The sequence below is a fragment of the Delphinapterus leucas genome, chromosome 3 (assembly GCF_059928025.1).
Source record: "Delphinapterus leucas isolate spDelLeu-1000000601 "Yukka" chromosome 3, BTC_Dleu_Yukka2, whole genome shotgun sequence".
Taxonomy (NCBI): domain Eukaryota; kingdom Metazoa; phylum Chordata; class Mammalia; order Artiodactyla; family Monodontidae; genus Delphinapterus; species Delphinapterus leucas.
In genome coordinates this window covers 96117821-96143910 of record NC_143131.1, presented here as the reverse complement: position 1 = coordinate 96143910, position 26090 = coordinate 96117821, and the positions used below count along the sequence as shown (strand labels likewise).

Here is a 26090-nt window from a genome sequence, read left to right as displayed (position 1 = left end):
TTCATAAACCAGTAACATATTATCTTAATTACTAAAGCTTTTAAAATTCTTAATATTGGTAAAACAAGTGTTTATACCTTGTTCTTCAAGATTTTGGCTGTCATCTGTCCTTTGTATTTTTATACAAAGTTTAGAGTTAGCACAAGTTTCAACAAAGCAAAATAAATCTGTTAGGATTTTGACTGGAATTGTGTTTAGTGTGTGAACAATTTCCTCTTTATAATAGTGCATTTTCCATTGAATGAACCCATCTTTCCTTTGCTGTGGTCTTCCTTAAATCTCTTGGTAAAGTTTTGTAATTTTCTTCATAGAAGTATTCTGTATATTTTTGTTAAATTAATCTTCTTAAAAATTTATTTATTTATTTATTTTTGGCTGTGTTGGGTCTTCATTGCTGTGCACGGGCTTTCTCTAGTTGTGGCGAGTGGGGGCTGCTCTTCGTTGTGGTGCACGGGCCTCTCATTGCAGTGGCTTCTGTTGCAGAGCACAGGCTCTAGGTGCATGGGCTACAGTAGTTGTGGCTCATGAGCTCAATAGTTGTGGCTTGGAGGCTCTAGAGCGCAGGCTCAGTAGTTGTGGCACACGGGCTTAGTTTCTCCATGGCATGTGAGATCTTCCCGGACCAGGGCTTGAACCTGTGTCCCCTGCACTGGCAGGCAGATTCTTAACCACTGCGCCACCAGGGAAGTCCCATGTTAAATTAATATTGTTTTCTTTATATTTTTGATGCTATTATAATCTTTAAATTTTTTATTTGTTGCTAGTACGTGGAAATACAACTTTTAAATTGATTCTTCTATTCAGCAATTTTGCTAAATTCTCTTGTCAATTCCAGTAATTTGTATATTCTTTTGGATTTTCTGTGTATATTGTTGTACCACCTGCAAGTCGGGACAGATTCTTCTTTCTATTCCTCACACCTTTTCTTTCTTTTTCTTGTCTAATTACATTGGCGGGGACCTCCAGTACAGTGCTGAATAGAAGTGGTCATAATAGGCATTCTTGTTTTGTTCCTGTTCTCTAGGAATGCTTTCAAGGTATCCTGTAGACAGTTTACAGTAATTTTACTAAATTTAGAAATTTCCCTTCTATTCTTAGTTTGCTAAAAGTTTTTTTTTATGATCATAAATGATGTTGAATTTTATAAAACAATTTTTCCTGTATTTATTGAGAAAAATGATTGTTTTGCCACCTTTATTCTCTTTATTCTTTTTATGTGGTCAAAGAATTGCTTTCCTATTATTAAACCAACATTTTTCTGAGGTAAAACCAGTCTAGTCATGATGTGATTTGTTTGTTTTTAATAACTGGATTTGGTTTGTTTTAATATTTTTGCTTAATATCAAGATTATATATCCTGATACAGTGAGCTGGAGAGTGGCTTTCTTTTCTTAGTTTCTGGAACAGCGTCTATAAAATTTACATTACTCTTCCTTAAATGTTTTGTTACAAATCTGAGGTGAAGTGTGTTTGGTTGGAGTCTGGTTTGGTCTTTGTGGGATACTGATTCAGTTTTTTTATTAATAAGAGTACTTCTTATATAATATTGGTAAATGGAATATTCCCAAGAATCTGTCCATTTCATCTGCATTTTCAAATTTATTAGCACAGGGTTATCCCTGCCCACTTTTTATCATATGCCAAATCTGTACTGATGTTCTTTTCATTCCTATTACTGCTATTTGTAGTATACAAATTTATACCACTGTGTATTATGTAAAATATTTGTATCTTCTTTCTTTTTTACTTGACCAGTCTTACCAGAGGCTTATCACTTTTATTGTTTTCTTCAAAGAGCCAATATTTTTTTCCTTCCAGTTTTACTGACATATAATTGACATACAACACTGTATAAGTTTAAGGTGTAGAGCAGAATGATTTAACTTACATTCATCCTGCAGTGATTACCACGATAATTTTAGTGAAAGAAAAATAAAAAATTTTTCCTTGTGATGAGAACTCTTAGGAGTTCTTACAACTGTCTTAACAACTTTCATATATAATATACAGCAGTTAATTATATTAATCATGTAATTTACGTCCTTAGTGCTTATTTATCTTATAACTGGAAGTTTGTACCCTTTGACTACCTTCATCCAGTTCCCCCTCACCCCTCATCCCCACATCCCCACCTCTGGTAACCACAAATCTGATCTCTTTTTCTATGAGATTGTTTGGTTGTTTTTGAAATATAATGGACCTACAGCACTATGCCAGTTCCTGGAACATAGTGATGCAATATTTCTGTCCATTACAAAATGGTCACTATGGTAAGTCTAGCTACCCTCTGTCACCATACAAAGATGTTATGTTATTATTGACTATCTTCCTCATGCTATCCATTTCATCCCTGTGACTCATTTATCTTGTATGGGAGTTTGTACCTCTTAATTCCCCTGACCTATTTCACTCACCCCTCTCCCCTCTGGCAACAACCTATTTGTTCTCTGTATCCATGACTATTTCTGTTTTGTTATGGTTGTTCATTTTTTTGTTTTTTAGGTTCCACATATAAGTGAAATCATATAGTATTTGTCTTTCTCTGTCTGACTTCACTTAGCATAATGCCCTCTAGGTCTACCCAGTTGTTGCAAATGGCGAGGTTTCATTCTTTTTTATGGCAGAGTAATATTCCATTGTATATATACAAGAGCCACTATTTCAGTTGTTTTTCTTGTCTGTTTCATTGATTTCAGCTTTTTATGATTTTCTTTTTCTCTAGGTTGAGTTGGTCATTATTTTTCTATATTCTTGTAGTGGATATTTAGTTCAGATTTTTAACTTTCCAGTCTAATGCATATTTAAAACTATAGATTTACCTCTTATTGTACTTTAGCTCCATGTTCATTTTCTGTGCTACATAACAAATTACCATAATCATACCAGTTTAAAACAGCATACTTTTATAATTGCACAGTATTTATAGGTCAAGCGTCTTGGCACAGCTTAGCTAAGTCCTATGCTCAGGGTCTCACAAGGCTACAGTCAAGTAGTCACCTGAACTGCCTTCTTATCTGGAGCTTGGGGGTCCTCTTCCAAACTCATCAGGTTGTTGACAAAATTCAGCTCCTTGCAGCTGTAGAACTGAGGCCCTCAGCCACTGGAGGCTTCTCCTTTCCATAAGCATTTCACATCATGACTGTTTCTTCAAGGCCAGCAGGAGGAAATATGTTGCTTTGAGTCTCTTCTTTCAGGGAAGGCCTGACAGGATTCACCTGATGAGATCAGAGGCCCTACCCTTAAATAATCTCCCTTTTGATGAATTTAGAGTCAACTGAATAAGGACCTTAACTGCATCTTCAAAATCTTTTCACCTTTGCCATATTCTTTTGGTAAGAAGCAAGTTATAGGCTCTGCCCACACAAAGATATGGATATGGAGATAGGGAGGGATTTCAGGGACCATCTTAGAATTCCGCCTACCATGAACTCCATTCTACAAGTCTTGATATCTGTTTTAGTTATTCATCAATTTCAAAGAATTTTCTGATTTCATTATTCTAATTTGAGCCATAGATATTATTTAGAACTATAATTCTTACTTTCCAAAAATAAGTATTTAAGTTCTCTTTTATTATTGACTTCTAACATAATTGCATTGTGATCAGATAATATATTCTGTATATGATTTAAATTCTTTGGAATTTTTTGACAATTGCTTTATGAGTTCATTTACCACCCTCTCAATTTGTATATTGTCATATATTCTGTATCTAGAAGTCATTACTATTGTCTTATATAGCCAATATTCATTTAGATTTACCCATGGATTTGCCACCTTCTTTGCTCTTTGTTCTTTTTTTTTTTAAGTAAATTTATTTATTCATTTATTTTTGGCTATGTTGGGTCTTTGTTGCTGCATGTGGGCTTTTCTCTAGTTGCCGTGAGAGGGGACTACTCGTCGTTGCGGTGCACAGGCTTCTCATTGCAGTGGCTTCTCTTGTTGCAGAGCACAGACTCTAGGTGTGCAGGCTTGAGTAGTTGTGGCACATGGGCTCAGTAGTTGTGGCTCGTGGGCTCTAGAGCGCCGGCTCAGTAGTTGTGGCTCATGGGCTTAGTTGCTCCGTGGCATGTGGGATTTTCCCGGACCAGGGCTTGAACCCATGTCCCCTGCACTGGCAGGCGGATTCTTAACCACTGCGCCACCAGGGAAGTCCTGCTCTTTGTTCTTTGCTGTGTCTTTGAGCTTGCATCTGGAATAATTTTCCTTCCACCTGAAGAATACATTTAGAATTTCCTTTAGTGCCAGTCAGCTGGTTGCAATGGCATGTTTTTGGGGGGTTTTTTTAATGTCTTCATTTTGGCTTCATTCTTGAAGGAGATTTTTGCTGGACATCGAATTCACTTGGGGATATCTTCTCATCGTCTTCTGGCTTCCATTTTGTTACTATGAAGAAATCAGCTATCAGTCTTTTGCTCCATTGAAACTAATCTGTCTTTTTTCCTCTGGCTGCCTTCAAGATTTTGTCTTTGTATTTGATTTCCTGCTGTTTAATTATGCTGTGTTAAGTGAAAATTTCATTGTATTTTCCCACTTGGGTTTTATTAGGCATCTTGGATGAGCTGACATGTCAGTACTGGGACATTCTCAACTATAATCTCTTTAGATATTGCCTCTGTCCAATATTCTCTCTCCTGTCTTCTGGGGCCCTGAGTAAACATATGTTAGACCTTCTTGGTGTATTTCTTATATCTCTTCATTTTTCTTCTATATGTTCTATATTTATTTTCTCTGATCATCCTAGATAGTTTCTTCTTATGTAGCTTTTAAATCACAACTTCACTTTTCAGGTGTTTTTAATTTGCCGTGAAACTCATTCATTGAGTTCATAATTTCTATTTTTATATTTTTTAATTCTGTTTTTCTGTTAGATTCTTTTTCTTATCTGCTCTGTTACTTTTTATGGTATCCAGTCCCTTGCTGCATTTTTCAGTGAGGATTTTATTTCCATGGATTACACTTTGTTTCTGAGAATCCCAATATCTATAGCCTGCTTTGGTTCTGTTTCTGCTGTCTGTAGTTCATGTTGCTTCTAATTAATGTTGTCTTGGTTATTCTTCTACCTCATTATCTTTGATTGTTTGCATTAGAAACGTGAAAAAAAAACGGAAATAATGTAAGATCTAGGATGATTTTCTCTTCCCTAAGAGGTTTTTGTTTCTTTCTGCTGTGTACCTGTGGTCATTAGCAGTCTGGAGCTTAGGCTTTAGATTTTATGGCCTTCCAGAGGGCCCACTGCACTGCAGTTTGTACCCTCACTCCAGGGTAGCGCCCTTGGGCTTCAGTCTAGAGCAAGGGGTGTTTCACCACTTTTGGTGAATACCAAACCCAACTGTTGTCTTTCCAACTCTTGTTAATGACAGTACAACTCTGCTTCTCAACTTATTTCTCTAGATTGGCAGCCACCCGAAGGGCAAAATTAGCTTCCTGAACTCAACCTCTTCCTGAATTTGATGAGGTAAATTCTGTCTTACGTCTTCAAGGTGCTTATTGTGTTTCTTCATATTTCATCTTAAGTGGAAACATTGGTCCAAGTGACCTGTTTTTTCATTACCCACCTCTAGAAATTCAAGGTTACATCTTGGTCATGAATAAGATATACAACATCTGTGCTTTCATTCTCTACTGTACATCACCCTTGGGTGACTCAAGGAGTTCCAGATAACCTCCAGATAGCATCCTTTTATCAGTGACTCATTTATTCATTCAGCAAATATTTATTTAGTGCCAAGTATGCTCTATCTTTTTTTCTAGAAATAGAGATTCAGTGATAAACAAGAACTTAGTGTTTTGTTCTAGGAGACAGACAAGCCAGTTTTCATATGAGATGTTTTTAACCTGAGGTGAACCCTTTAAAATTATTTGCAAGGTTTAATATATATCTTCAGTCTTCTGAAGAGAGTTTGTAGTTTTCATCACATTCTCAAAGGAGTCCATGACTCAAAAAGTTTTATTAAAGAATCCCTGCTCTGTATGATATTAGAGTAATTTTAGCTCTTTTATATTAATATAAAGGTTTGAATTGTAAGCCTAATTTGTTATTTATTCCACATTGTGGGAATTGCAGAGCTGGACATTGATTAGCTTTAAATAAAGCTTTCTGTTATTTAATAGATGTTTGACTAAATGTCTGCTGTGTGCTAGGCAATGAGGATACTGAAGTAAATATGATAATTTATACCTTCAAGCATGTGCACATAGACCCCAAACAGAAAACTAGAAATCTTACCTAAAAATAATAGTTCTCAAGCATTGGTAGTATAAGAATCACCTAGTCAACTTGTAAAAAACTGATCTTTCTCAGGTTCCTTCCCCTGAACCTGAGACTTTGATTCAGTACACCTGGATTGAATCTTGGACTTCCCTCCAGAATTCTGAGGCAAGTGTTTTTAAACCACATTTTGAGAAGTAATAATAGTAAATACTTTTGTAATACTATTGCCTGCTGTACTATGTTCTGCATTCAATATAATTTATTTACTTCTCTCAAGTAAATAAATTATATTTATTATAACTATTATATTTAAAAAACTGCTTTTTCCCATTTTACAGATTAAGAAACTGATGCACAGAACAGTTAAATTGACTTGACAAAGGTCACACAATTAGTGCTAGAACCAGGGTTCAAATGCAGATATCTGCAGGGGCAGGCTTGTAGGGGCAAGCTTGTGTCTCCCTGTGTATATGTAGCCTCCCAGTCACGCAGAGATAAGTGAAGAGCCTATCTTGACCCTCAGTGGCTCTCTCATTTCCAGGATCTCCCTGTTAAATTTTTGGCCAAAAGAACTTAAATCCACTGGTCTGCTGCACACCTCATGTGAGATCACGACTTCAGGCTAACAGCTGTGGGCTTTCTCCATTTATTTCCTCCCAAGTGTGCAATTTTTCTTGACAGCACCACTAGGTATGGACTTTTTGCCCTCTACCAAGTCAAGTTGGCTGCCTCCAGCTGTGGGGCTCCTGGCTTTCATTGCTGGCCTCATGCTGGTAGCACTGTTGCCCCAACAAAGCTGAGGAGTATATGGGGGTTGGGAGATAAGAGCAGCTTCTGGTTAGAATGCTGCAGATTCCCACTACTCCTACCCAAAATTCAGCAGAGTTTTTTAAAGTGAATAAATGATTCTCAATTTGTTGTTTTCCTTTGGTCAATTTCCAGAGCCCTCAAATGATTGTTTTTGACAATTTTGTCCAGTTTATATTTGTTTGGGGGGGAGAGAATTTGATGATATCTTCACTGTCACTAGCAGTCCCTCCTATCCATTTTGTCAGGTCTGGGATTTGATTTTACCCCACTTACAATCTAATAAGTTAGCCTATTACTGTTTCATGGATTCTGGCAGAAGACACAAAACTCCTGGATCAGAGACAAAGGATTTCGTTACTCATGACACAGCAAGCGGCACTACTATCAGCATATTTGCAATGGTTCCTCTTGCTCACAAGCCCCCTGTGGGTGACACGAGGCCCAGGTCCGTGCTACACGTGCAGTGGGTCTGTGTCACATCTGAGGAACACTGAGCGTAAGGAATCCACCACTTTTATAGCAAGCAGTAAGCAAGCTTGTTCTCTGTCCTGGAAGGAGACAGTACCTCATATCTCAAGGTTGCTCACTGTAAATGCTACCCTAAGAAATGGCTCAGGTGAGTAGTCAGGATCTTGCATGTACTCAGTAAGACACAGAGGAACATAAGAGACACACGGATAACTGTCTCTCCCAGTTCATTTCATCTAAATAGCTTATTGGAATGAAGTTGTTAATGTCTTTCATATTTTAAATGTCATGATCTGTGGTGATGTTTCCTTTTTATTTCTAGTATTGTTATTTGTGTCTTCTCTCTCTTTTTTTGATGACTAGTTTTACCAGCTGTTTATTAATTTTATTAGTCTTTTTCAAAGAACCATCTTTTGCTCTTGTTGATCCTCTGTTATTTTTTTTCTAATCTTGAAATTCTGGTCTTATTTTTATTATTTCTATCTTTTTATTTGGATTTCATTTCCTGGGGTTTTTTTCCTTCCCTAATTTCTTGATGTGGTTGTTTAGACAGTTGACTTTCTGGCTTTGTTTTCTGATATGCCCATTTAAGACCAGAAATTTCCTTCTCATTGTATTTTAGCTATATCCCACAAGTTTTGATATTTAGTATTTTTAGTAACATTCAAATCGAAATATTTTATGATTTCTATTGTGATTTATTTTTTGACCCACGGCTTATTTTGAAATGTGTCATTTAATTTCCAGACATATAGGGGCTTTTCTCGTTTCTGTTTTTGTTTTTCAGATTAGTGGTTAGTGAACACATTCATATTATTTCAGTCTTTTGATTTGTTTTGATTTGCTTTGTGGAGACTTGCTCAATGGCCAAAAACATGGTCTGATTTTGTTAATGTTTCATATGTACGTGAAAAGAATATGTGTTCTGAAATTGTATTGGGTGCCATAATCTGTATCTGTCAATGAGGTCAAGTTCATTAATCATGTTCAAATCATTTATATCCTTAGTGATTGAGCTGTGAGTCTGATGGACATATGTAAGATAATCCAGGGAAATGGTAGAGTAAGTGAAAGAGGACAGTGGATCAAGACCCTGAAAACACGAGCATTGAATGCCAAGGGTTTCAAGGGTATGAAGCCACAGGAAAGACGTTTTACATGTCAGAGAAGCCATCTCTTTCCTGACTTAATTAGCACTCCTCCCCACTTTACTCTGCTTTCTTCCATTCATTCTTTTCAATGAATGGATCTGAAATTGTGCATAATGTCTGTCCTCTGTCTCCTGCTCTAGACTGCAAAATCTCCATGAGGACTGGGGCCATCTCTGTCTTGTTCACACTGTATCCCTAGTGCCTTTAGAAGACTAAATATTTGTGGCATAAGTGATTGGTGCATTTTCTTGACATGTATACTTGATAATTTGGGGAGAAAAATTTAACTTGTAACCAATTTGCAATTTTTTTTTAGTACAACATGTGAATATTTATGAAGAACAGTGCAAAATTTGGAGCAATTTAAAACATAAAATGAGACAATTCAAGTAAATTTGCCCTTGACATTAGTGACTTTAGGTTCACTTATGCATGTGATGTGGGTGATGAATGGGGAAGTAAATGTTTATCGCATTTGTCATTAGTGATATTTCAATGAAGAAGTTTGGAAAGCAGTGGTATGAAGGGTTGCCAGAGGAAGAGGAACAGGCAGAAGAGACTGAAAGAGAAGAATTTTAACAAGTAGGATAAGCATGAAGGCCCCATGGGTTGTTAATATCAAGGAACTAGAGTATCTGGAGGAGACAATGATCAACCTTGTCAATTGCCAAAGGGAGATTAGGAAATGAAGGGGAAATGAAGGCAACAAAAAGTACCAGATTTAGTAACAGGGAGGCCACTGTTTACCTGAAAAGTCAATAGAGGGAGGAGGAGAAACCAGCTGTCAGTGGATAATGAATTGTATTGACATGATGGTTAATTGGGCATTTCACCAAGTAATTACTGTCTGCCAGTGCCACCTTCAATGGCCCATCCTCATGTTAGGTAGTGGGGAGAGGAAGAGAAAATAACTTAGTTCTACCAGTAGTAAACCTCTGAGATCCAGGTATGGACCTTCAATTCCAATGTACTATTCATTGTCTTCTCTGATGTTTAGTAACGGGGTTCTCCTCCTTTGGCAGTGAGTAGGGATTGCCTTAAAAGAAGGCGGGGGTGGGGGTGGGGTGGGGTTGGGGGGGTATGTGGTTTCTGAACTGGGTTCTTTGGGAATGACTGGGATTGGGAGCCTGAGATAGATATGATAGGATAACCTATTTGGCTTTATCAGGCATTTTATCCTTCTTAGAATTACTCGGTTGCTTTTCTGTTCTCCCTAAATATTAAGCGGAGTTCCAATTTCGGCTGTGAAAAAGCCGGCTGTGAAAAAGAATCTGAGAAAGGAATCTTTCTCAAGGTGGCTTTTGGTTGGTGTTGAGAGTGGGGAGGTACTGATACGCCACCACCCCCAACCAGGGATGTGGTTGACTGCAGCAGTAGTCAGTGAGAGAACCCCAAAGAGAAAGGAAGGGCCAAGGGACCAACTTGGAGGGCCCGGAGAGTCGCTGTACCTCGGGAAGGGTCTTAGAGGGTTTGTTTGGGTGAGACTGGCTGTTTCCTCCCTTTAGAGTCTAGGGGCTTCTGTTGGGAGCCCCGGGCTCCGCAGCAGGCTCAATGCTGGGCGCGCTAGGTAGGCGCGGAAGCAGCGAATGCAGCTCCCAAGCCCGCACTCACGTCTGTAAGGAACAGACAGCTGAGTCCCTTTCCTTCCTGGCCTCCAAGGCGGGCTTCAAGGGACATTAAAAAAAAGAGAGAAAACAAACAAAAAGTAGCGCGGGGACAATTACCCTGCGCAAGCTCCCCTCCTCCGCCCTCCCGGCCTCTCCTTCCCGCCGCCCAGAGACTTCCAGCCTCGTAAAACCCGTACTTCCTCCGGCGGGGCCGGCCTTGAAGGGTTAAGTGGCGGCGCGTCCCCGTGGGGAGGGGACTCGGCGGCCCCCTGACTTCCGCGCGGCGCGGGGCCGCGGGCGTGGGGCGGGGTCTGCGGCGCGTAGTGGGCGGGCCGCCTCTCCTTCCCGACGCCCACGAGAAGTCGCGCAGCGCTCGGCGGGCGAGGAGGACGGAGTCACGGCGGAGCTGCCGCGCCGCCCGCTTCCCCGGCAAGTAGCGGGCGTCCGGGCGCGTGGGCTGGGGGCCGGGCAGGCGTGGGGGTGGGCGAGCCGGCCGTCCTTCCAGCAGAGTTGCCTTGCTCTGAAGGGAGCACACCCGCCAACTCTCTGCCTGTCTTTTAAGTTTCATTTTGACTAGGAAACCTATCTTTTAAAGAAACCTCAGAACCCTAAGCAAAGAGCCCAGCCTCTCAGAGGGCTTAAAGGTTCTGTGGGAGCCTCCTTCAGGCACACTTGAGCCAGTGCAGAAAGTTTTGGTTTTGGTTTGCTGATTTGGGATCTTGTCCCAAAGCTAATTTGGCTAAAAATAATTTGGGCTGGCAGCTGTGAGCTCGTTTTCAGAATTTTGTTAGTTAGGACCTCTCCAGTTTTTCATGGCAGTAAACTTTGGTTTTAAAAGTCTTTAAAAATAATCTTAAATAGTGCGTTGGTTATAAATAGAGATAAGCAACTCCATTTTATATCTTACTGAAATCAGAAAGTAGATGGTCACATATAGAATAATGCCTTACATTCTCCTGAAACAAAGTAAATGTTACTCAGAGTTCCAGCTGTATGTTTGGACGTCTTGCGCCTCATCTGTTGAATCATTGGCTCCCTGTGGTATTTTTAAATTTATTCGTTTAACAAATACCTGCTGATAAATAACTTGCCTTTAAATAATCCCCACTAGACCAAACGTCTCCTCCTAGGTCCCACCCATTTCTTTGCTCCCTTTTACTTAAAAAGACGAAAGAAAGAAAAGAAAGAGAATGAGAAAAAGCTCTTTGAAAGACTTGCCTCTAAGCCTTTATTTCTCCTCCTCCTGTTTTCTCCTCCACACTCTCATCTCAGGCTTTTTGTCTCCATCACCCCCATGTCACTTGTGAAATCCAGTGTCTGTGTACATTTCCACTTCCTGTGACACAGTTGTTCGCTCCCTCCTCCTTGATATTTTTTCTGCATTTGGCTTCCAGGTCACCACCACCTTCTTCTACATTTCCTTTCACCTCACTGGTCACTCTTTCTGTGGCTCCAGGCTTTTTCTTCTTTTCTCAACCACTGTTAGACTGCCACAGTGCTTGGTTCTTGGCCATATTCTCTTTTGAGCCATAACTTTCTCCCAAGGCAATTTCTATCCCAAGCCATATTTCATGACTATAAATAACATCTATAAGCTGATGACTTCCAAATTTTTCTTTCTAGTTTTACTTCTGTCCTGAGCTCTAGACGCATGTGTTTAGCTATTTGCTCAACATCTCCACTAGGAAGTCTGATCAGCATTTAAATGTAGTATGTCCAAACAGAATTACTGATACACACCCACCCAGTCCTCTTCTGTTTGCCCCTCACTTACCTTCCTTATCACAGGAAATGTTACTGCCATTCAGTGAGGCTGAAACTCTAGGGATCATCATCGACCCCTCTTTTCAGCTCTGACCGCACATCCAAGCATCCAGCAAACTCTGTTGACTCTACCTTGAAAAGATAGCTCAAGTTCGACCACATATTATGTGCCCTCTGTAACACAAACCACAATTCTCTTTTACTGGACGACTGTGAAGACTCTGATTTGGTCTTTCAGCTTCTACCCTTGCTTCTCTATAGTGTTTCTCCAAACAGCAGTGTTTTTTTAAAAAATATCTAATCAGAACTTTCACTTCCCTTCAAAACCTGGTGGCTTCTTATCAGAATCATAAAAACCAAATTCTTACCATGGCTCAAAGCCCTGTGTCATCTCACCCCTGACTGATTCCCTGGTCTTATCTTCTGCTTCCCACCTGCCTCCCCCCGCCCCGCCCCTGGCCCTGACCTCTCAGCTGGAGTGGCTGTGATCTTGCTCCTGTTCTCCTTGCCTGCAGCAGGCCTCTGCTAGGCCATCGCAGGCTGTACACCTTCACTTTCCGCACTCCCCTGTTCACATACTGTCTCAGGGGTTACTGCCTTAGTCCTGGTAACATCTTGTCACTGATCCTCTGGGTTGGTGGCTGTTAGATACTGAGCGCTGTTCTCTAATATTCCACGAAGCTTATGGCACCGTTAAATCCTTATTGGTTGCTAGGACTCTCTAATATTGAAAGTGCACAAGCAGCTTTCTCTTGAGTCTCACTTTGATAAAATGTACAAGTTTGCCCTTACCGTCTGTGTTTTTATAAAATGTTGTTCCTGGTTTGGAGAAGGTTTGCCCTTTAAGGCTAGTTCTCATTCTTAAATATAGAAAATGAAAGGAAAGTACTCTGTTTACTGGAAGGAATATGCAGTATTTTTTTTCAATTCCTTTGCTTCAGTGGGAAGCAGTAGTCTCTGATTCAGAGCGTTGTTGAGTGGTACCAGAAACAGGTAGTTTTAATGGGAAGAAGAAAAATGAAGGCACTTGTTCAGAGAATATTATACACGTCTTTAAGTTGTGTAGTGACTGAGCCAGTGTCAGAATAACAAGATTCATAGCAAGATTCAGTTCTCTTTTTAAGATATGTGGGAATGGAAATGAAAAACAATATTTTCATCTTCACGGAAAGCTGTTGGGGAATAAAAGACCGTTTAGTTTACATAATGTTTATTTGTCATTTTAATCCCAAGGAACTAGTTCTGTGATGTTACCAGTAGAATAGGTACTGTTAGGCTGGCCAAAAAGTTTACAGAAAAACCTGAATGAACTTTTTGGCCAACCCAATACCTTCCTCTCTTTTAAAAGAACAGAAAAAAATTTTTTTTTCTCATTTCAGATTTGGGATTTCAGATGCTTGAATAAACATATACAATAGAAGATTAAATAAAATTTTAAAATAAAGGGATTTGGAATATGGAACAAAGAGTAGGAGAGTTAAAGGAAAGCCATGAGTAAAATCATGATCACATCTCCTGCCCCAAGCTTCTGTATGTTGATTAGACAGCACTCATCGACCTGGACCTTCCTAGCAGCTGAGAAAAGAGACAGGCTCCACAGGTGAAAAAGACGGTGCCCAGGGGAAGACCAGTTTGTGTATTTTTGTTTTTCTACCTGATAGAAGCAATTTTTAAAAAATTAATTAAACATTTACTTGCTCAAGGACCTGTTTTAGGTACTGTGGAGATGAATATTCTGCCTTCCAGTATGTGTAATTAAGTAAGATATTGGAGGACCCCTGTTGGGTTTAGAGTTAGCAAATCCAGACTATTGGAAAATTTTCATGTAGATTAAAAAAAAAAAAAACAGGAGATCAAACAGTTAAACCTGGAGGTGAGCTCAACCCATCCAAAATGTGCAGATATGACACATAAGGTATATACTATTTGAGGCATTAAGTGAATGTGACCTCTATTTAAAAACACAAAATCTAGAGAATAATGTATTTACTAAAAAATCTTCTTTTTTCCAGATTACATTATCATCGTAGAAAAAGGGTGTATAGATATAGATACATGTACATTCACACATCTACCATACACAGCTAACCAATGTTAACTTTTTGGTATACTTCATTTCAATCTATTTTCTCTATAGTTTGTTTTTACAAAGTTTTGCAGTATATTTTATTTTATAGTCTATTTTTTCCACTTATTGTTATGGAAGCATTTTCTCATGTCGTTAAAATAATTCGTAACATTCATAAACATTTTGATGATTTAACAGGGTTCAACCATATGAATAATATGACATAGTTTATGTTGCCATTCCTTACTTTTTGAACATTTTGATTGTGTACCTCCAATAGAATGTTGGCTAGCCTATGATACTATGTACAAGTTCTCTAATAAGAAAATATAGTCATGTAACTCATACTTCAGAATTGCAATAAAATGTTTCCATAGATCCTGTGACAGGAGAAAGCTGAGCAAGTTTGAGAAACAAAAAAAGACACACATGTAGGGAACTGGGGGAGCAGAGGGAAGAAAAGCATGAGATAAGCTTGGAGCTGAAGGAGCCGGATCATGCAGGGCATCCTTGCCATATTAAGAAATTTTGATTCTAAGAGCAGTAGGAACCCATTGCAGGGGTGTAAATGGTAGTAATTTGATCAGTTGTATGTAGTTAAAAAGATCGTTGTGGCTGCTGAGTGGAGAATGGATTAGACTGACCAAGAGTGGCTGTAGGAGACCGATTAGGAAGGAGCAGTGTAGTAGACTAGGGGAGAGATGTTGATCTAGAGTGAAAATGCAGTGGGGGAGGGAAGTGGAACATTTTGAGATGTGTCTTACAGGTTGGCTTGCTGACAGCTTGGAAGTGAAAGTGTATGAGTGGAAGGGGAAAGTGTCAGTGATGCCTGAGGTTTCTGGCTGTTGTAACTGGGCAGATGATGGCGCCATTTTCCGTGGTGGAGAAGTCTGGGAAAATGAGGTGGAAGCTACCTCCCAGGCCAGCAAGGAAGACAAGTTAAAAGTGCTGTACGACACATATCATAAGAAATATGAGCAAGATATTATGGGCAGCCGGAGGAGGAGTACTTAACCTGGAGGTCAAAGGAAAAGCATTCTGCCAAATATGACCCTTGAGCTGTATCTTGAAATGAATGTACCATATTTATATTCACACAGTTTTAAAAAATGTAACATAATTGCTCATTAAAAAATCCATACATTTGGATAGGCTGGTCCCTATTTTGATTGAGTCAATAATTTATATGCTAGGGATGATAAAGAGCTATCTGTTCAGCTATCTCTCAACTTGAAAAACTATGTTAGGTCTCATATTTGGAATTGTCTAATTTCATTCATTCATTCAGAAGGTATTGTTGAATGCTGACTATGTGCAAGACTCTGGAGATACAGTGACAAGCAAGACAGATTTGGTGTTATTCTGATAGAGTTTACAGTCTAATGGGAAAGATGAGAAACTAAGCAGATACTCAAACATGTAATTAATTGTAGTGTGACTAGAGCCATGAAGGGAAGATATAGGGTTTTAGACTCCTACAGATCCCTAACATTTCTAATGCAAGCTTTGGTACCTAAAATGAAAAACACAGGCACTAGCTTAGTTAGACTGTAAGTATCAATGGGTAATATTTGATAATTAATCCTTTCCTTTATACTGGGCCTTTGCTATCCTTATGGATTCTGTGCAAGTCCCAAAAGAAGAAGATAAATAAATGACAGTGGACTCTCAATAATGTTATTTCAATAAAGAACAGGTGGATTCAAATTCTACCCATCCTATTCCTGAAGATATTGATCACCCTAGTTGGGATTTTATTTCAATAAAATATTTCCAGTGTGAAGGAGTCTGAAAGAAAAGTCTACATGTTCCTTGTCTGGCTGGCTCAGGCCTATTCTGTTGGGTCCTGACAATTAATACCACGGGCGATACAGGCCACACGGCTCCTGTTGGAATTCTTCAACTCTGCCTCTGTAGCATGACATTTGCCATAGGCAATACAGAAATGAATAGGCATGGCTGTCTTCCAGTAAAACTTTACTTATAAAAACAGGTGGCACACCATGTTTTGCTGCTGACCTGCTGTAGTTCCCTGGCCTGGATTTGGATGTTGTATCAATCATAGTTTTGTTGCAGAGAACAGAGTCTACTATAGCTAGTTTAAGCAGAAAAGTGTGCATTAGAGGATATTACAAAATGTACAATATCACTGGGTAAGTTGAAGAGCTAGAGTCCACGTTGAGTTTCTAGGAATACCTCAGACCACCACCTACCGTACTGGTGTAGTGGCGCTGGAGCTTTTTTAAAATTTATTTATTTATTTATTTTTGGCTGCGTTGGGTCTTCGTTGCTGCGTGCGAGCTTTCTCTAGTTGCGGCAAGTGGGGGCTACTCTTCGTCACGGTGCGCAGACTTCTCATTGCGGTGGCTTCTCCTGTTGTGGAGCACGGGCTCTAGGCACACGGGCTTCAGTAGTTGCGGCATGGGGACTCAGTAGTTGTGGTGCGTGGGCTCTAGAGTGCAGGCTCAGTGGTTGTGGCGCACAGGCTCAGTTGCTCCGCGGCATGTGGGATCTTCCTGGGACCAGGGCTTGAACCCGTGCCCCCTGCATTGGCAGGCGGATTCTTAACCACTGTGCCACCAGGGAAGTCCGGAGCTGGAGCTTTTGCCACAACCATGAAACCTCCCGCCAGGTCAGCAAGCTGCCAGCTCTGAATCACACCAACTCTGCTAGAGCCTTAACCAGCAAAGTCACTGCCTCATACTCTGCCTCCCTTCATATTTAAGTCACACTAGTAAGTACATCTGATTGGCAGAACTTAAATTACACCCAGAACCCTAGCTTCAAGGAAGTCTAGGAAATAGAGCTTTTAGTACTTGTGGCACAGGAAGTACAGGGAGGTTCACTAAAAGGAAGTTGGAATCAGTTTTGCGTGAGCAAATCTGCAGGATCTGTTACAGAACGCCCCTTTGGCTACTTAATATCCATACCTTCCCTTCTTTCCATACCTAAACCTCCAGCAAGAAATGTGCTCTCTTACAATATAACGCAGCCATCCCTGATTTTTAAAAAAGCCAAGTGCACTCACCTTCTCCCAAGAAGCTAAAACCCAAGGTTCTGTAGGTCAGCACGTCATCTGCAGTATTCATCACAGACATTACCCCGGGGCCTAGCACCCTCAGGGGTTAGGTGGCCTCTCTCCTCTCCCAGGGAAAGGGGGAGTAGGAGAGAGAGCTGCCCAGTGACCAAGAGGAGAACAGCTCAGCTCTAAGAAGCTCCCATCCATACTTTTCATCCTTCCTCTCTACTAGCCAGTACCCTCTGTTTCCAAGCATTCTGAGTTTCTCCTCTCTTCATGGAATCCTCTCCCCACCCTATGTTCGTTTGTAGCTGTTGGCTTCTTTCCTTCTTAGCTAAGCTTTCCCCTCCCCTGCCCCCTCATCCTCTAGACTCTGGAGCATACTGGTGACTCCCACCATCCCCTGTAACTGCTCCGGTGAACCTCAAGGGGCTCAATGCCTTGGACGCCGACCACTGCTCGAGGTACTCTCCTGCCTTGGCTTCCGGATTCTGTGCCTGATTTTCCTGCTGCTCGGGTGCCACTCCTCCCTCTCCTTTATGGGTCCCCCTCCTCCAGGTGCCCCTCAGGCATTGATTCTGTCTTCAGCTCTCTTCCTTCTCTTTTCTTTCTACTTGTTTTCAGTTACTCACAGATTTGAGCTAGTGTCAAGGTTTTCTCTCCCATCAAGATGCTCTCCTCAGCCTCGGACCTACATGTGTAAGTACCTATTGGACAGCTCCTCTTCCAGGTCACAGGCACCCTAAGCTCCCTGTGTCCCAAACTGGATTAACTGGTCAGCTACATCCAACCCCCACACCCTGCTTGTCTCAGCAAACGACTCAGCGAATGTAACAAGGCATAGACTTGGGAAGCGTACTTGATCCTTCTTTCTCTGTCACCCTCCCAACCCCTGGCACCTCCTACATATCTTCATCTCCACCATAACTTCCTTAGTTCAGGGCTCTGCTTTCTCATCTAGGTTACTGTGGCAGCCTCTCAACTGATTGTTCTCCCATCCAGGGCCTTACAGTCCTTAAGCCTAGTCTCCTTACTCTTGTCTAAAACAAGTCAGATCGTGTCGCTCCCCTGCTTAATACCCACCAGGGACTCTCTGTCTGCCAACACGATCAGGTTCAAAGTCCTGAACCAAGTAAACCAGGTTCCTTACTCACTCTAATCCTTTTTATCTCTCCATCCTTATCTCTCACCACTATCCTCTCCCCTCACACCCCTGCATATTTGGACTTGAGCCATCTAAACACCTGGTGCAAAATGATCCTAATACACTGTGCCCTCTGGTGCTTCAGTGGTTTTTTTTTTTTGCAAGTGCCGCTCCCACTGCCTGGAAACCGTCCGCCTCTCGGCCTTACTGATGCAGTGCTCCCCACTGCATGTCCACCCTGAGTGCTATGGTAGCACCCGTTATTTGAATGAAGCAGCAGTGCAACGAGTCCTAATCGTCTGCTTATCCTGGGTCCACATCCCTAAAGCCCAGCAGGTCTTGGTGCAGAGTAAGTTTTCGTCAACCCTTATTAATAATGACAAAACCTATTTATGGATTGAATTAAGGGAAGAAACTATTAATTTTGTACGTATTTCCCACAAGATGGTGCTATTCAGATAGGAAAGACAACTGAAAAGTTCTCCAGGGCTAAAGGATCCAAGTACTAGATGCCTAAATGTTCGTTAAATGTGTGAAATTTCAGAGGCAGTGATTTAAACGCATAAGCTTTTTCTGTGGTAAATGCATGGACAGGTTGAAAATGGTTTATGCATATGTATTTTATTATCAGATTAGCACTGATCATTGTTTTACTTACTGCTTTTTGGGAGCCTCTCTTCCCAAGTGGTCAAAATTTTTTTTAAATGGAAACAGTAACTCTTAATTCTAGGGCAACAAACTTTTAAGGAGGGCTGTATTTGGGTTTTTCAGAGATACAGGACCAGTAGGTTTTATAGAGAGAGAGGGAGGGAGGGTGGGAGATTCATTTTAAGGAATCGGCTCATGTGACTGGCGGGGCTGGCAGGTCCCAAATCTGCAGGGCTGGAAACAGACAGGAGGTGACTGCAGTCTTGAGCCTGAAGGCTGGAAACTCAGGTGGAGTTTCTATGTTGCCATCCCAAGGCAGAATTCCTTCTTCTTTGAGGAACCTCAGTATTGCTCTGGCCTTCACTTATTGAGTAAGTTCCACCCACACTATGGAGGGTAATCTTTACTCAGTCTACTGCTTTATTTATTTAAAAAAATAGAAATATAGTTGATTAATACAATATTATATTAGTTTCAGGTATACAGCAGAGTGATTCATTATTTTTACAGTTAAAGTCTACTGCTTTAAGTGTCAGTCTTACCTAAAAAATACCTTCAGAGCGACATCTGGACTGGTGGTTGGCCAAACAACTAGACACCATAGCCTAGCCCAGCTGACACATACAGTTGACTCTCACAAAGGTCTTGGTGAGGAAAGTAAACTTTGTATGAAAGAGAAATTCACACTGAAGTTTCAGTTTTTAGTTTGGGACAGGGGAGAGAGGGCTGATGGCTGTAACCACCCTGAGGAACCTCCTGGGAAATTTCTGCATGGAGAGGGTCTGTCCTGGGATAGGACCCAACGGGTGCCGCCCTCACTCTCCTCCAGCCACAGAAGTCTTCTGCTGGGAGCAAGAGTACACACAGACACTAATCAGCATTGGGTGGGGCTGAGGAAGAATAATAACCTTGTGGATATGGTAATCTCACCCCAGTAGCCTCCATCCTGTACCATTTATACTGCAAAATGAGATTGAGCTTTGGGGCAGTCCTAAGGAAGGGGTTTTGCTTCCTCTTTTACTGAGAACAATGAAACAGTCAAAGGGAACTTCTGCAGGTGTCCTCTGCCACATCCACTCACCCCGCTGTAGGCACACAGCTTAGTTCTGCCTTCTCTTATTGCTACTAAAGTGAAACCGTGAAGTTTTCTTTAGCTTCTTTGTTATGTATTTAATAACAATATTAACTGCTGACATTTATGGAGCACTCTTCTAAGCCATTTGATCTTTGTAAAAACCTTAAAGGTAGGTATTATAATTATCACCATTTTACACATGATGAAATCAAACACACAGATACACTTACAGTAATTTGTACAAAGTCTCGCAGTTCTTTTTATAGTAGGGCTGGGATTTACATTCAGGCAGTCTGATTCCAGAGCACGTAGTCTTAATGAGAATGGAATTTTTTATTTGTCTCTTGCATGCTCTGATTCTTCTTTATCTTCTTTCTTATTTCCTGTAACATACGTGCGCACTTGCCCAGTGTGCATATATGCCATGCTGTTCTTTTCATCTTACTCCTATTGAATGTGGGGGGATTCCTTTGGCACCTTTGTTTGCCTAGATATAGAGTGAATACATTCTGGACTCTTTCCTTCTTATCCTGAACCTGTTGATCTTCCCTTCAGAACTTCAGTTTAAGGGCTCCATTCTGATGGGTTGTATCTTTCCACATTTCTGTTGCCCTGAAGGGATGTGATTAGCTCAGTTGGGCTGTGGTCAATAGTAATTGGTAGTTTGGGTCTTAGATCTTTTCTGGGGCAAGGGATGGAGGTGGAGGTGTCATTCTGTCAAGTGAAAAGCAAAACCAAACCAGAAAATGTTCAATCTTACAGAGAGCGATTTGGCCAAATCTATCACTATGACAAATGCATTTGTCCTTTGATACAGAAATCCTGTTTAGGGCAATTATTCTGCAGATGACCTTGCACATAAATGGCCTTTGTACAAAGTTATTCATCGCCGCATTGTTCATGATAGTAGTAGACTGGAAACAAATCACATACTGAAGAACGGGACAGTTATGGTACTTTCACATGCTGTGAGATTATGTAAATAAGAGGAGGTTCTCCGTGTGCTGATATGGAAGGCTCTGAAGTTATATTACTAAGGGAAAAAGCCATCTACTATCTGTCTATCTACTTACCTACCTACTGCTGTTTGGCAGTGTATGTGTATATATACATTAATACTTTTTTTAAAAAAAGGAAAAAAAATATATGTATTCATGAGGAAATATTGGAAGGATATAGGAAAAACTAATAAAAGCGGTCACCAGTAAGAGGCCATGGGGGCAACAGGATGGATGGGAAAGACAAGGATGGGAGTGGGACTTTTCAATATAAATATTTTCAAAGTGTACCCTTCTAAAAAAGTAAATAAAAAAATGTACACACACACACGTTTTTATTCCTGTGAACAGTGATCCTGTGTGCCTCTCCCTTGCAGCCACCTTCACTCTCCTCCCGCTTAGATGAGGGGAAGGAGCTGAAATCTCAGCGTTTTAACCCTGATGCTAACTGTCCCTGTTGGAGGAGGAGGACATTGAAGAGGCTTTGCAGGATTCTCTGTGCCAGCCTTCTCCCCTCCCCTATTTCTCTCTGCGTTCCCTGCCTTCCTTCTGTTCTCTTTGTTGATGGAGTTAATTAGCTCAGGGTGAGCACAGTCAGGTTCTCCCCGCTTCCTTCCAGCCTTGAGAACCCCTGTGAAGAATCTGGACCACTTCCCCATCTCTGACTCACGTGGTGGTGGGAAAGGCAGATCTCCGGCGCAGAACTTCCCGCGTCTTTTCCCCTTGGCTAACGCCTTACTCTCCTCTCCAAATTAGAAGGTTATGGTGAAGTTTTCAGACATTGTCACTAATTTTCTTCTCGCTGGTCTGCTTCGGGCGGCGGGCAGGAGTGCTTGGAAGTTGGAACAGCACATCGTAGATTTCTGGAGTATTTTGCTGTTTTTTGCTGACCAGTGTTTAAGAAAAATGAGGCGTAAAATTGTAATTTTTATTCATAATGTAATTCTTTGGTTGTTTATTTTTATTTATCTCAGAAGATTCTGTGTTCTGACTCCACACACCATTTTACCTTAGAAGTTTTCAACACTTCATAGTGAAAACCTTTTGTTTCACTTCGCAGGCGCTCATCTGCAGCAACTGGTGATTGAGATAATGAAGTTCAGTTGGTTTAACCAACCTGTCTCAACGAATAAGTGAAGATCATTTCAATTGATGCTTTAATAGATTTCTCTGGATAGTTTTTTTTTTTTTTTAATTCAGGGGAACCTTCTTTCGCAATTCTGCATGGTAAAACTTTTTTCATGATACAATAAAAAAAGTCAGCAGTTAATCCTAACCAGTGAAGAGAGTCTGAGTTCATTTAGGTTTATTAATTGGGATATCAATGGCATTGGAGGGTTGTCATGCCTTAGACTACCACTTGGTGGCGGGCGCAGTATACTGTGGATCAGAACCTGAAGTACAGACAAAATAAATGACAGGCAATAGCCAGCAGTTCCCTCACTATTCAGAGGCAGTAGCAAACCCTTTCACTCCGTATATACATTAGAAAACAATTCTGTGTTTTTCCTTGTTTTTTCTTCCCATAACAGTTTTTCACCATTTTTGCTGAATGGTTTCTTCTAAACCTGAAATATTTTGGTATATGTAGCTATGTTACTTAGGTCATAATGAATAAAATTCTGATTTCTTCTTGAGCTCTGGTCTTTGCCAATGAATAAATAAAAATGCTTTAGAATATAGCCTATGGGCCCATGGTTTGAAAACATGGAATTTATAATTATTCTAAATTTTCTGTCTTTTGATAAAAAAGAACCCCCCTTGAAACTGCCTGTTTGGGGGTTATATTAACAACGCTGCCGACATTATCTGAAGATTTATTTCAATTAGATTTACATGGAGTACCTTTCTTTCACAGCTGATCTAATTCTTACACTCTGAATTTAGGATCTTTAAAATAAAAGAACAAGTATAGACTACAATGATTATCTGTTAATTTCACTGGTGAAAATCACAAGGCTTTGTTTCCATATTTCACTTCCAAACCAAGATGTTAATTTCTCCCTAGGTGAATAAATGTTTTCTTAAGTATTCCCAAGATTAGCTGGAAAATATATTCCTTACTTTTCACAATCATTATAGTTTCTGCACCAGCCCCACTACAACATGGCCTGATCCTAGACAGACAACAAAGCTCTGAACCCATGAATTCTGGGCAACAAGTCATTTGACATTTCAGATCTTCTCTTTGTTCTGAGTCAGTAGAGCTGCCTGCTAGCCACCTTTAGGATATTTGTATTCTGTTTTGTATTTGTGTTTGATACAAAAACAAATTTTGTGTTTAATGTTGGAATATTTGGTTTCTTTAGGTTTTTCCTGTTTCTAGCTTACACAGTAATTTGGTTATGGAGAAGTTGGATTTAAACTCCATATGGGTAGAGTTGATATGGTACCTTTTCTCTAAAATACCAAAGTAATTTATTTTAATTTGGAAGTTTATAGTGTGGTTATAATACGATTTAAAATTTCCAAATGTCTCCTGTTATATTAAACTGGACCCTCTGTTTAACTTACCCTTGACTACCTGTGGTAGCCCTTGTGAAGCTCAAAAAAGACTAGTGATTTCATTTCCCAATGATCTGTTTGGCAATTCTTTCTTAGAGAACTTTATATTATAATCTTTTTGAGGTTTTCGGGGTGAATGAAATTTTCCATTTTTAATGTTTTGATTAAGTTTACGGTATTCTTCTGCTTTGTTATTTCTCCTTCTAGAATGAAATGAAATGCTGAGAAATAAAGCTTTCCTATTCTGATTTGGATCTTTATAATGGGTATCGGAAAGTCTAAAACGGATCCCTGCCCTCTTTCTCTCTCTTGGGGTAAAAGCCACAGTGTGGATACGAGTCAAAGACAGCACAAGTCAGATTCCAAGAAATCTGAAGAAATGTCCCTGAGTGACGCTGCTGCTCATAGCAATACAGCAGAGATGCCAACAGGGGAGCAGGAGGGAGCCAAGGGAGTGGAGGAGATGCCAGAAGAGGAAGCAGAAGAAGAGGTGTTCCTCAAATTTGTGATACTGCATGCTGAAGAAGACACAGACGAAGCCCTCCGAGTCCAGAATCTGCTGGAAAATGACTTCGGCATCAAACCTGGAATAATCTTTGCTGAGATGCCAGGTGGCAGGCAGCATTTACAGAATTTGGATGATGCTGTCAATGGGTCTGCCTGGACAATCTTATTATTGACCAAAAACTTTTTAAGAGATACCTGGTGTAAGTTCCAGTTCTATACGTCCCTCATGAACTCTGTTAACAGGCAGCACAAGTACAACTCCGTCATCCCCATGCGGCCTCTGAACAACCCCCTGCCCCGAGAAAGGACTCCCTTTGCTCTGCGAACCATCAACGCCCTGGAGGAAGAAAGTCGTGGCTTTCCTACACAAGTGGAAAGGATTTTTAAGGATTCTGTATATAGGATACAGCAGGCTATATGGAAAGAGACCAGAAATACGGTACAAAGGCAATTTATTGCTTGAGACGGAACACACAACACACAGCAGGCTCTTGTTTTGTAAAACAAATGATTTATCTCCACTTGAGAAAGCAAATTTCTAGGAAGAGTTTAGATGAAAGAGAACCTTACTCTTACAGAAACTTATGGAGCCCAAGAAAGATAAATTTCTGCAGGACAGTCTATAGAATTGTGGTACTTTTCAATGTTTCCATAAACTTGAAATTGTCAGAGTTTCAACTGTTTCCAAAAAAAAAAAAAAAAAGAACTCTGTTCCCTCTCAGTTTTCCTAGTTCATGATTACAACAAAGGATATTTTAAATTCATATTCCTCGTATTGAACTTGATCAAAACCTTATATGATAGACATTTAAAAAATACAATAACACTGATTTTGTTCTCAAAGGAACCGCAGAAAAAAATGGCCTCGAGAGATCCGAGCGCCCTCACTTTCGAGGCACCTCTCATGAATGTTGCAATAAAGTGTTCCCGGTGTTGTCACCCAGAAATAGGGATAGCCAGACTAGAACATTTAGAATGTTGAGTGCTGATAAATATGAAACCCAAAATAGATGTGAGAATGGTAGGGCTCTTTAAAAGAATCCAATCAGGGGCTGCCCTGGTGGCGCAGTGGTTGAGAGTCCGCCTGCCAGTGCAGGGGATGCAGGTTCGTGCCCTGGTCCGGGAGGATCCCACCTGCCGTGGAGCTGCTGGGCCCGTGAGCCATGGCCGCTGAGCCTGCGCATCCGGAGCCTGTGCTCCGCAATGTGAGAGGCCACAACAGTGAGAGGCCCGCGTACGGGGGGGGGGGAAGAATCCAATCAAATGTGTTTCCGTTCTGTTTGAATTTGCATATTTGGAGGCAGTTCCCACCATTTGATGGTATTGTGGTCAGGGACTTCGTGCCTGGTGTTGACATGACCCCTGGAGCTGGAAGCTCTCCATTGTTGGTCATTGTGTGTGACCAGGAGCTTCTGAAAGGTGTATGTATCCTTGGCCAGATGTTCTCCTTTAAAATCAATAACCTCTCCTATGGCAGCTGTTAAAAATTCCTCTCTCACACAATGCCCCATCAAGGAAATATTTCTCAGCTAGGTGATCACAGAGCCTGACTCTGTGTGTGTGTGTGTGTGTGTGTGTGTGTGTGTGTGTTGTAGATCACTTTCAGACTTGGGATAGAAGTGGGCGATGCGTTTTCTGGCGTCCTCTTCTAGTGCCCCACACTCATAGCAAACCAGAGGCCCCAAGAGGACCGGGTCCTGTCTTTCACAGCCCTTCTGCCCCAGCTGAGATTGAGGGAGAACCACCAGGTACAGACCAGGGACAAGGCGGAGTGTGAATCAGGTCATGTTGTAATGAGAAAAGCACCAGATGGGAATCAGGAGACCTGGTTGTTCTAGTCCAGTCTCTTTCACTGAGGATGAATGGGACCGCCGGCAAGCTATTTACCCTGCTTTATCTGTGAAAAGAAAGGATTGGATTGATGAATCTCTAAAGGCCTTTGTCCTCTCCCAGAATGTGAATAACTAGGAACCAGAAAAGGGAACAAGCAAAAAAAAGGTAGAATTTTATAACGTGATTTTATAATAGTTGCAGGAGGCTTCATATATATGCTCACGATGAAAGGATATTGTATATGTTTACAGTGTAATTGATTTCTAATGCTTCCCATTA

At 40.8% G+C, this 26090-nt stretch overlaps 1 protein-coding gene across 4 annotated transcripts; it reads left to right on the top strand.

Annotated features, from left to right (window-relative positions):
• Positions 1-10573: 10573 nt before the first annotated feature.
• Positions 10574-25215, top strand: TICAM2 (TIR domain containing adaptor molecule 2). 4 transcript variants are annotated; one of them, XM_022590857.3, is made up of 2 exons: positions 10574-10679; positions 23679-25215. In XM_022590857.3, exon 2 carries the CDS (start codon positions 23734-23736, stop codon positions 24439-24441), a length of 708 nt encoding a protein of 235 aa, XP_022446565.1. In that variant the 5' UTR covers positions 10574-10679; positions 23679-23733; the 3' UTR covers positions 24442-25215. The 4 variants fall into 4 exon arrangements, with proteins under 4 accessions (XP_022446565.1, XP_022446577.1, XP_022446558.1 ...); XM_022590869.3 differs by lacking the exon at positions 10574-10679 and adding an exon at positions 10725-18594; XM_022590850.3 differs by lacking the exon at positions 10574-10679 and adding an exon at positions 10725-18594 and having other exon boundaries at positions 22027-25215.
• Positions 25216-26090: the final 875 nt, after the last annotated feature.